Here is a 12,247-nt window from a genome sequence, read left to right on the forward strand (position 1 = left end):
GATCTGTACCTCTGAAACAAATAATACAATATATATTTAAAAAAAGAAGAAGAAGAAGAAGAAGACAGCAGGAGGGGAAGAATGAAGGGGGGGAAATCGGAGGGGGAGACGAACCATGAGAGATGATGGACTCTGAAAAACAAACTAAGCATTCTAGAGGGGAGGGGGGTGGGAGGGTGGGTTAGCCTGGTGATGGGTATTAAGGAGGGCACGTTCTGCATGGAGCACCGGGTGTTATATGCAAACAATGAATCATGGAACACTACATCAAAAAAAAATCTTTTTAAAGCTAGATTAAAAAACACATTTTTTTAAAAGCCACGATAAAAAAAAAAAAAGCCACGATAAAAACAATGCCAGACGATAAATTTAAATAGACTGCCTTACCCTCTGACTTTAAATAAGATTAGTTTTTTTCAAAGATCTATTTATTTATTTTGGGGGGGGGGAGAGAGAGTGCACGAGTGGGAGGGGCAGAAAGGAGAGAGAATCTCAAGCAGACTCTGCACTAAGCATGGAGCCTGAGGTGGGGCTCCATCTCATAACCCTGAGATCACCACCTGAGCTGAAACCAAGTGTCGGATGCTTAACCAACTAAATAAGGTTAGTTTTCAAGCATATATAATTAAAACTAGTGGAGCATTTCAGCATTTTTAGTTACTCAAGGAAGTAAATTAGACGGGAACATTTCCTTTGAAAATAGTTACTTGTCCACATTCCTGGATCCAAATAAATAAATAGCAAAGAAACAAAATCACAAGGGTGGACTAAGCAGGGTCAGGCAAGGAAACCAAGTGAAAAATGTCTTCTATTTTTTTCTTTTTCTTTTCATATTATTGAGATATTTCCCTTCTGTTTGTATTTTCTCGATACCTTCTCTGTTTTCCAGCTCAAATCCTAATTTCTCTTGCTAAGTTACCTTTCCTTCCTTGAAAACTAATGGTATTTATTACCTAACCATTTATTTGGCTTCTCCCACTTTGGGGGTGGAGAGAAGCAGAAATGGGGGGGGTCACAATGACTGAGAACCTACTCTGACCTACACTAAATGCTGGTATATTTTCTTCTTCTATATTTTCTTTTAGTCCTCATAATATTACTGTATCACCCATGTTCGACATGTGATAAAACCAAGGCTCAGAGATATTAAGTAACGCGTCCAGGTCACACAGCTAACAAGGAGTGGTGCTGGACTTTGAACTTGGCAGGGCAGTCTGACCCCATAGCCTGACACTCACAGCCACTGTACCACGCAGCCTCACCCAGCCTCACCCAGCCTCAGTTACTGGAAGGCAGGGGGGCAATTTTATTCCCTTTGTGTTCTAACACAGTGATCTGATTTCTGCAAAGATTCATTCATTCATTTACTTGCACACTCACAGGCTTTTCCAAGCCAGGTACTAGAATCAAATAGAAATACGAATGCGGGGGCACCTGGGTGGCTCAGTCGTTAAGCGTCTGCTTCAGGCTCAGGTCATGATCCCAGGGTCCTGGGATCGAGCGCCTCATCAGGCTCCTTGTTCTGCGGGAAGCCTGCTTCTCCCTCTCCCACTCCCCCTGCTTGTGTTCCCTCTCTCGCTGTGTCTCTCTCTGTCAAATAAATAAATAAAATCTTTAAAAAAAAATACGAATGCAGCTCTCTCCACACCCTGAGAGAGGACCTCACAGTGCATTAGAAGAGAGGCTTAGGAATGGGCAACTCTAACAGAAATATGGCCAGGATGCCGTGGAAGCACAGAGGAGGATGAGGTGAGAAGGAAGGTAAGCCTGTCGAGAGGAGGAAAAGCTTAAACTGAATCCTGCCTAAGAGTCAGAGAAAGCAGGAAGCCTATGCCAGGCAGCGGAACAGTACCTGCAGAGAGAGACCCATGGGGAAAGGGGCCTTCAAATATCTGTGACAAAGAAGTCTGATGTGGGCGTTTGGGGGTTAACAGTAGGACGCGATAGAAAGGCAGGGCCTGACCGTCAAGAGCTTCAAACTATGATTCTGGGAAACATGATTAAACTAATGGAAGAGGGAGCCTTGGGAAGCTAACAGGGGTCACTGCTAACTGTGAATGAAAAAAAAAATGCGAATGATCTAAAGCTTTACCACACAGATGAAATCTCTCGTTTGTCTCCTTCGGTGCCTTCCCAAGTACTCAGGAGGAAACTGTCCACCGCCCATCATTTCCATCCCCAGTAGAATAAAAGTCAAAGCTTTTGATTCCAGCATGCTGGAGAAACTGAGGCCAGCCCCTCCCGAGCCCAGATTCCTGTTACTACTTTGTGTTCAGGACAGACACGCGTCTAAGCCTCTAGTCAGGACAGCGGGGCTGAAGGGAGGAACCAGACGTTCTTTCTTGCAGTATCTCTCGGGATACGTGGTTTTTCGTGGTCAGATCAAACACTTCTCTCAAATTTAAGGGAGGGTCTTTACAACTGAATCTGAGGTTTGCAAAGTATTAAAAACATTTTGCCAACATAGCATCTCAATACCACCAGGAAGATTCGATAGAAAAGCTCCACAGAGTCCTGAAGAATAGCTCTTTGAATGAGACAACAAAGTCCCTCAATATCAAAGCCCTTCCCCTGGCCCTTTGCCATACAAGTCTATCTGTGGGGCTGGGATTAGTGACAGTGAATAGAGTGAGAAGGGGACACGAAAAGGAAAGTTATAGAATCATAGTGTTATGTGTTATGGTCAGTTTGAAAACAGATTGATATCACTTTAAGAATCAACAATGCACAAACACCCATGAGGTTCCCTCAGTCATGTGGTAAATCTGAGTATTTGAGTCTTGGGGAGACCACCCCAAGTGAAGACAGTCCCTAGGGGGGTACTAAACATAATAAGGAGGACACAGCAGGTGCTTGAACCAAAGCAAAAACACCTATCTTCAGGGATATGAATTATTTTTCTAGGGAGGGGACTGCCAAGTCTACTTTGGTCCCTGGTCTCCAGTCCAGAACATTCTGCTTTGGGATTTGGACTCAGCTGACAACATAATCACTGAACCCTTTCCAGATATCCTTTGGGTGTTTGATAACAGTGCCAGTCTCTCCTTGTTTGTTTGTCATGAAGATACTTGCCCTAAATATGCTCTTTTGTTTTCACTAGTCATAATAGCTCAGAGACAGAAAGAAACCCAGGTTCAAAAACTTATCTAAGTTCCTACAGTAAAGCCAAGAGAAAACCCCATACAGATAGCTTGTGTTTGTGAACCAGGGAAAAGAAATGTTTGCTCATTTTCTTGGGGAAAACAATTTATCTTATGAGAGTCTTCAAATTTGAGTTGCTAGAGTACTCAATTAGTCCTACTACTTAAAAATGATAAGTGTGCCAATGCTCAGCAGATCTCAGGGATGATCTGTCCTTCTGCTCATAGGGCTGAGGCCATACAGCAACATGAGTAAGACCCTAAACTTGAGTATTGAGCCAAACTGGCATCAAGTCCAAATCTAGCTCTTCCACTCACTACCTATGTGACTTTTGGCAGGTTTCTTGTAGCAGCCTATGCCTTAGTTTCTTTATCTACAAAATGAGGCTAAAAGGAGTCCTCCCTTTGTTGAGTTATTATGAATATTTAAGGGGGAAAAATTATAAAGCAGTCGACACAATGTCTGAGACATAGCAGGCCCTCAGTGAACGACAGCGGTTCTTCTAGAATGGTCCTGCCGTCACAGAGACAGAATTACATTCACATGCAGAAGCTATTTTGTGCATTGGCTTCCATGCTGGCTTTGTCGCCATGTCCCCACTTTTTGCCAATTCCCTTCCTGTTCTTAAAAGGAGAAAATAGTTCCTTCCTTACCAACTTGCGAGGGTTGTTTTGAGCATGACAAAGGAAAAGGTCTGTGTAGGGACACTTTGAAAAGCATGGAGGCCTGCACAACTCAGAGTAGGAGTTGAGCACTAGACGACAACAGGAAGCTGTAGCATCTTGAGGTCTTTCTGGCAGCTGCAGGAGGCCTTTGCCAAATATCCCTGAGCATCCTGCCAGGAGCTGCTCCTGAGCACTCGGCTTTGCTAGTACAGGAACATGCATGGCTGCGGGAGGGTACACTTCCTCCAAGCACCTGTCCCAAACAGGATACTCCGAGCACACATGCTGGCTTCCTAGGAATCCCACTTCCTGTATTGTTCTGGGCCCCAGCGGCACAAAGCCTGGACCTTCATTGCTTCACAGCAGTGGAAGATAAACAATAGAAATCATTATTTTTTAAAATAATAAACTATGTTATTGTATTACTATTATAGCTAAAATATAGTGGATGCTCACATGTGCCCCTGTACCGTACCGTTTTGATAGGCATGTTCTCATTTAATCCTCATAATTGATATTACCCTTTGGCTGGGCTCCTGGCCCTAAACCATACCTTCTGCAAAAATGTCTAAGTCCCCTTCTGGTGCCTGGGACCAGCTAGCGCCAGCAGTGATGCGTAGGTGGGGCCCTGCAGCCTGCTCCTTGGAACTCTCTCTGATGATCCTCTATGTCTCTCCCATGCTGTGCAGAGGGTTGACCAGACGCCCTGAGAAGCTCCAGCACTCCTGTCAATGGGATTATCTCAGGGCCCTGGAGCTGACTTGATTCCAGGAGGGGAAGGAGGGGATTTTGGTGAGTGATCATTCCCTCAGGTTGGCATGATATTTCTCTCCCATGACGGAACAAGATCAGGCTGTTGACAGATTGATTTTGGGTGACTCAAACTGTTCATATACACAGGGGCCCCACAAAAAAATATTTGCCCGGGGATGCATATATCCTAGAGGTGGACCTGCTCACAGCAATCATAGAAGGTATGCATTCTTCTGCATACCTTATGGTTGGAGAAACTGTGACTTAGAGACACTAACTTCCCCCAAATAACACATTTAGTAAGTAGAAGAGCTGGTACTGAAATTCTGGAATGTCCAACTCCAATGCCACACACTAAACTAATCCCCCAGATTTCCTTATCCGTCTTCACTGAGGTATGGAGATCCCAATAACGGTTACTCTTTCCTCTAGCCAGGGCTCTCTTTGATACTGTTTATTCTCTTGTTATTGAACCTACTGACAAGCCATTGTCCAGTACACTGGACATCATTCAATCACGGTTTACTGGTCTCCCCTTGACTTCCTGCCTTCTCCTACCAGCAGACCTTATCTCTTTCACGAGCATCAACAGCTCAGTCCAAAAACATCTGATTTGAATCTCTTTCATTGGAAGCACTCACAAGAAAGTGTTAGCTCCAGCAGAAACCTGCGTGTTTAGTTTTTTTTAATTTAATTTTATTATTTTATGTTAGTCACCATACAGTACATCATTAGTATTTGATGTAGTGTTCTATGATTCATTGTTTTCATATAATGCCCAGTGCTTGTGTTTAGTTTTTATCCCTAATTGTGGAATAAACTTTTTCTCCTCAATAAAGGGATTTAGGTTTCCACCAGCATGGAAACGTGATACTTGAGAGGTAGGTGTGGTCAGCTGGTTCTGAAGACAGTTGTTGTAGGGTAACTTAAAAGGTGGCTGGGAGATGTCATGGCTTCTCCATGCCCACTCCAGGCTCCCCCGAAAAGGATGAAGTGGAGACTGTTGGGGAATGCGAGAACCAAGGAGCTGTCAGGTTCCCCACCCCATCCTGCCTTAGCGGTGATCGGCCAGCCGCTCCTCCCCGTCCAAGCTCCGGATAGCCACAGTGAGCTTCCACTTCATCCCCACTGGGACGGGCAGAATCACAGGTCAGATAACAACAAGAGCCGGCAAGGATGTGGAGAAACCGTAACCTTCATATGCTGTCCATGAGAGTGTTAAAGTGGTGAGGTGCTTTGGAAAACAGTCTGGAAGCTTCTCAGAAGGTTAAACATAGTCACCATGTGACCTGCCAACCTCTCTCCTATCGATAGACCCAAGAGAAATGAAAAGACATGTCCACACAAAAACTTGTATGTGAATGTTATAGCAGCATTGTTCATAACAGCCAAAAAGGTGAAAACCACCCAAATGTCCATCAACTGTTGAGTAGATAAACAAAATGTGGTGTAAGCGTACAAGGCAACCCTATGTAGCCGTAACAGGGAATGAAGTACTGGAAAACAAGCTAAGTGAAAGAAGCCAGACACAAAAGACTACATAGTGTATGATTCCACTCCTATGAAATGTCCAGAACAGGGAAAACTGTAGAGCCAGAGTGTAGGTTAGTGGTTTCCCAAGACTAAGGGTGGGGTTGGAAGGATAGGGTGGTAGCCTGGCAGTAGCTAACAGTACAGCGTTTCTTTCTGAAACAATAAAAAATATTCCAAAAATCACCGTGACGACGATGGTGGCACATATCAGTATATATTAGTGAATAAACTAAAATCATATATACTCTAAATGGGTAAATTGTATGGTATATGAATTCTACCTCAAAAAAGCTGTTAAAAAAAATAATTGCGAAAAGCAAAATGAAAGACCCCCATGGAGGTTAACTCACCTACCTCACCTCACCTTAATCCAACCCTGCCCTCCTCCGAGCTATCCAGGAATTAGCAGCGATCTGACTTTCTGGCTCCTTTGGCTCATGTTCCTCCTTTTCCGGGACCATGTCTAATAGCCTTTGCCTCCTGTACTGATTCTAGCCTGATTTGGACAAGGAGCGAGCAGCTAAGTATCATCTTCATTAATTATAAATTCAAAGTGTATAAACGCCCCAGTGTGGTCACTCTTGCCCACAGGCTGGGCTTTCTCCCTCTCTTTCCCGGACAGATGGACAGGTGACCACGTTCCAATGAGCTTCACCGAAAAGAAGCCTCGACCAGTTCTCCAAATATTACAACTCTTTTTCCTTTTTCTTTTGTAAATATCACACAAGATGAGCGCACCCTAGGCGGGAACACAATTGAGAAATCTCACCTTTCCAGAGGTCCTTCTTTACTACTGTCAAGAGCCTGCCTTGAATATATCTTTTCAATCCACGCTTTAACATATGAAAGAACAGCAAGTATGGCTAGAGATCTTTCCTTTTCTTTCATCACACTTCCTAGTTTGGAAAGAGCAAACACTGGTTGCTGAGATTATAAAATCTGACGATGATGAAAATATCGTCAGAACTTAGCTCCATAGCTCTACTCAGATTGCAGTCTCCTTTCCCCCTACCCAGCCCCCTGTTAATTATGTGTAAGGGATAGTGTTTCTTTTGAGGAATGCAGCATGGAAGAACGACTTTAGATGGTACTTCAGAGGCCAATCATAAAACACAAAGCCGTGTGCAGACTGGGCTCCTTACTTACCGGGAGGATCCAAGCAGCTAAACAAGTGCTCCAGGGTGCAGTAGGCCTCAGGATGCAGATACAACAAGTGGGTAATGGTGGCCCGCCTGTGAGCAGGTAGGGGGGTCCCAGTGATGCTCACATCCTCCACGACTAGCCTCCTTCTATAGGAGCCCGTGGGGCTGGCTCTCTCACAAGAGGACATTCTGCTTTTCTCAGAGCTGCACAGTTTCCCCAGACACTTTAAACCGAGGAAGGATGGCATCTTGGCATGGATCGCAAACAACGGAGAAACGGACACCAGGAGCCCAAGAGGTTATGCTTTCCCTTCAACTCTCCTGGCTCCTTCTTGTTTTTTTCTTCTTCACCGCCCGCTAAAGAAGATTAGGGAAGATGTATTTAAGTGATTAGCCTCAAGAGCTTAGGGCTCCACATAGTCAGAGGATCGGGTATAGAAACAGTAGCTACCAGGAACTCAGGCTTATGTCAGCCTGAGAGGTGAATGCATATTCAAAAACCAGAATAATATCCAGAGCAAGAGGAAGGACATACCTGCGGTATCTAAAAGAATTTACCTGCCAACAGTCCTCGTATATTAATATCACCTGGCAGGAGCACCGCGAACAGCTCTAAGGATATCTACACATATTTTATGTAGAGCAGAAGAAACTCAGATAATAATTCCAAGTTCTTCAGTATTTCAGATCTCACGGGAGAGAGACCTCAAGAGAGGTCTTCAGCTTCAACCAGCAATAAATCCAGCTCCAGGCCACAGTCAACGTTCCCTTCCACCTTCTAGAGGAAAACCCCTCCTCCCAGTGCCAATCTTTCTGCTTTATTCCATTAATCCAATGTGAATAATATTCTTAATGTTGTTTCGTGGGGTTTCTGCCAGTGCAGAATCACATGACGGAAGCAGAATTACCATGCGGGTAGCTGCGTGTTTTCACAAAGTTACAAGCTAGCAGGACCCTCACGCAACTAGGGTGCTGACATACCAAGGGCGACCCTAGCCATGAGTGTTTGCCCTCTGACACCCACTCAGGAAGGTTAAGCACAATATATGACTGTCTGAAATGACACAACAGTCAAAAGTCAGAGTGAAAAAATCTATTCTGCCTTCTCCTGACCCTGGGCCATTATGTTCTGATACCATTTTCCTTTCATTAAAACCTGCACACACTTTAAACGGAACAGAATTAGAGAGCTGGAAAGGCCTTCAGAGCTAATCTAGTCCAGTGCTTCGCAAATAACACTGTGCCTAAGAATCTTCTGTTGAAGCACTCGACTGTGGAACACTAGCCTGGACCTCCAAATGTGATGCTGTTGGGGGGTGAGGCCCAGGAACTTATATTCCTCAAAGTTCCCCAGACCGGGACTAGCACTCAGGAAGCACTGATCTCCTCCAGGCCTTTAACTTTAAGATGAGGCAGGTAAGTCTCAGACATGCTAAGTGACTTTCCCAGGACAACACAGCAAGCCCATGGCGGATCCAGGTCTCCTGACTCCTAGGTTATGACTCTTCCTACAATAGTTGTCAGGTCCTTTCACAAAACCTACAGACAGATGAAGCAGAGAAAGGAAACTAGTTTCTAATCTTTAATGCAAGACTTGGCAACAGAGCCAGAGAATCCACATGTGCTAGAATGACTCTAGCCCAATGGGAAGCACGGTGGGACTGGAGGAGTAGATTCTGTCCAGAGGCCTTCCAGATTGGGATGGAGCTGGGGAAGGTTGAAATAGGGTAGCCTTTCTACTACCACAGTCACATGGTGAAATTTCTGTTCTCAAATTTGGGGAATTAAGCCCTAGACCACTACTGCCCCCAGAAAATAAATCCTTCCAAGGTCTTCCTCTACAAACAGTTTACAAAGCAGGTGAAATAATCTGTATGTGTTCTATTTCTTCCTCCGGTTAGGTTCGCATAGACCTGCTCTTTGCAAACTAAGCACCTGAGCAGCTCTATCTGCTTATGTGTGTTCACATGGCTCATTTGTGAAATGTGTGTGTGTGTGTGTTTATAGAGAGGCTGGATGCAGCCACTTTAAACATAGGCTCTAGTATACATTAACAATGTACAAACATAGACTTTGGACAGTTCAGATGATTATTTTCTTTGAATCCAGCATCTTCCTGACCAAGCCAAAGTGTAACTATTCCATGGCAAAGCTGGTATGCCTTTTTGGTCCCTAAACTTGTCAAGCATTGCCCACTGAAATGAATTCTATAGCATGGACTCCACCTCAACACTTAGCTGTTGTTATCAGTAGATAATCAGGCCACCCCTAAATTTTTTGACAAGATTAGAGATCCATATATTCAGTTCAAGAAGCAATTGTGTTCCAATAGCTTATATAAAGGAAAAATTAAATTCTTCAATAAAAGGGTTATATGTGAGAAGTTTGATCTATTTTATGAATTTTAGATCAGGATGGAAAGTGAGCTACATGTGGACCATAGACAAGGCTGATGAAAGTAACAGAGGTTTGTTTGCTTTTAAAGACAATCTGACTACACAGAGATGTGAGGGGTGGCTCTCTTCTCAGGCGGTGGAGAGAGAGAAAGCTCAGATACCAGTTGCTTGGGAGTTGGAGCCAGCACGGACAATGGGCACTAAGTTCCGCTCGCCAGGATGTCCAGAGTTCTTTAACCTCTTCCTCATAGTTCAGGGTAAACACCCAGCAGAGGACAAGCCGCCTATCATTTTTTTTTAAACAAAGACCTTTGCATTTTGCTCTTGAAGTGCAGTTGACAGACAATATTATATTAGTTTCAGGAGTACAACATAGTGATTCAACATTTAGATATATTACGAGGTAATCACAATAAATCTAGCGAACACCTGTCACCGTACAAAGTTTTTGCTGTATTAACTATATTCCCTATGCTGTACATTGCATCCTGTGTCTTATAACTGGAAGCTTGTACCTGTTAATCCCCTGCCCCCATTCTGCCTATTCCCCTACCCCCCCTCCCCTCTGCCAAGCCTCCAATCTTAAAGATATGCTTCCAGGGGGATCCCCCTGAGTGCAATCTCTTCAGTCATGAAAGCACAGTATGGAGAAGATCCCTAAAGAACCTTCAATGGACCCATTTCTTCCACCACTACATGAATATCAGCCTCTTGCCATGGCCCATAAAATGACAGGCATAGCATTTTCAAAGAAGTATAGTGGGTCTGAGGACAGTTTATAGGGCTGTATGATGAAGTATCACAATGCATTACACTACAAAGCTAATGCTAATTACAAATGCCACATTCACCCCAGATTTTGGTGGCCTGCGTATCTCATCAGGTAGGATATTCCTAATTCTGCTAGTAACAGTTCCACTGCACCTGCACAAGCTCTTCTAGGATGTGAAAAGAAACTATCAGTGGACAAATTCACCAAGTGGCTTCACCTCGCACCGAGAGGCCCGAGCACTCTGCACGCTGCAGGAACTCGATGATGAGATGAACCCCAACCTCAGAGCCAGGCATTCTGAGGCGACATATTGTTCAGAGGCTGGATGCCTTCACTACTTCTTAACGCACCAGTCACAGGTCAATTCCTGCGGCGATTTTTTCCAGAAATGCACTCTGACTTTTCTTTAATTTTATTCTATGTTATGATTTAGGTTTTTCTTCCCCCAAAGGCCTACCTCTCCCTTTAAAATATCTGCTGCGATCTATCTGCTTCTTGCTAAGAAAAAACATTTTAAGAGAGAAAACCACCACCTTAAAATGTGAATCTTTATGGCATTTAGTTTTCTAAGGGAATGGTCTAAATTTACAGCCTGTGGCTTTATCAGTGATAATGGGGTTACTGGCTTTTCAGTTTGGGTTCTGGTTTTAATCGGAAATGAGCAAACAAAGGAGCTCAGCAAGTCCATGGAAAGTGCCTGCGGTAGCTCCCAGTTATCGGGATGATCCCTGCTGCTGAGCAGAACGGAGGAAGCAGAGAAACAGCTTTCTAAGTGGGAAAGATCAGCGCAAGGGGCACAGTTGGACTTTCAGATGCACCTCAGCCCCTTGGAGGTTCTCCCACTCCAGCAGCTACACCTCTTGCTGTGACCAGCAAGTCTCAAGTTTAGCCCTTCTCTTTGCCTGCATGGTCAACCCTGGGCATCTCTTCTGCAAAGCTCACTGTTTAAGGGGTCTTACCCTTTCCTCCAAAGCAGGCTGTGATTTTCTGAGCATACTGGCACAGGCTCCCCCCTGGGCAGGGCTCCTCGGGAAGGCCTGCTTCGTCCATCACTCGGCAGGCAGCGGCCTCTCTTCCCGTAATGCCACCCGCCCCAGACCTGCTCAAAACAGGACAAGCAGCCAAGCCCCCTTATCCATATCATCTCCATCAATAATTCAGATACTACATAAAATCTGCTGAGCCTTCAGGATTGAGAGCACCAAGGCACTATGAGGACCGAAGCATAATTAGTTTAACAGACAGCAAGCGTCTCAGATTACTCTCTGACAATATTCTCCATAGGCAAGATTTCCAAATGGCAGTGAGAGCCAGGCTTGGAATGCCTTCAAGGAAGCAGCAGCAGACGGGGATAGGCTCTGGGAGGGTCACAGGCATCCAGAAGCCCAAGCCCCATATGTTAGACAAGGCTGCCCCACGAATCTGTTCCATAGGGTCCCAGCACTATGTTTCTGACCACATATCACAACCTACCAGCTTTGGTCTTGTTCAGTTTCTACACTTCTCTCTACCCTGAACATATCCCGACCCTTAATCTTTCTTACGCTTCTTTCTCTTTTCCTGACATTTCTCAACCTTCTCCTATCTGATCCTTCTGAAAAGCCACCCGCGCTTAAAAGTGCAGCTCAACTCTGACCTCCCCCCTCCAGGTGTCCAGAATTACTCCAGCTACAATCAATTCCTGTCTGTCTTGTCCCAAAGTAGCAGCTCTCCCATACTATTTCTTATATCCTGCACTGTAATACGGTTATCTGTAGACTTTTATTTCCTCTGCTAGCTGCGAAGCTTCTAGGGGGCAGGAGTCTTGCCTTTGTCACCCTATATCCGACATATCTCCCACACATA

The 12,247-nt window shown here is 44.7% G+C and overlaps 1 protein-coding gene across 19 annotated transcripts in view; it reads right to left on the reverse strand.

Annotated features, from left to right (window-relative positions):
- The window catches only part of ABLIM1 (actin binding LIM protein 1), a 294,439-nt gene that overhangs the window by 186,572 nt on the left and 95,620 nt on the right, over positions 1–12,247 (reverse strand). For 3 of the 19 annotated variants that reach the window (XM_027596969.2, XM_027596966.2, XM_027596965.2), the window contains exon 1: positions 7,239–7,497. The exons of 2 other annotated variants lie outside the window; for them this stretch is intronic. In XM_027596969.2, coding sequence (XP_027452770.1) covers positions 7,239–7,482 — 244 coding nt within the window. In that variant the 5' untranslated portion in view covers positions 7,483–7,497. Of the gene's footprint in view, positions 1–7,238; positions 7,535–12,247 lie in introns of those variants that run through there. 14 more of the 19 variants (XM_027596961.2, XM_027596963.2, XM_027596949.2 and 11 more) reach the window with 13 other exon arrangements.

The sequence above is a fragment of the Zalophus californianus genome, chromosome 15 (genome assembly GCF_009762305.2).
Source record: "Zalophus californianus isolate mZalCal1 chromosome 15, mZalCal1.pri.v2, whole genome shotgun sequence".
Lineage (NCBI taxonomy): Eukaryota > Metazoa > Chordata > Mammalia > Carnivora > Otariidae > Zalophus > Zalophus californianus.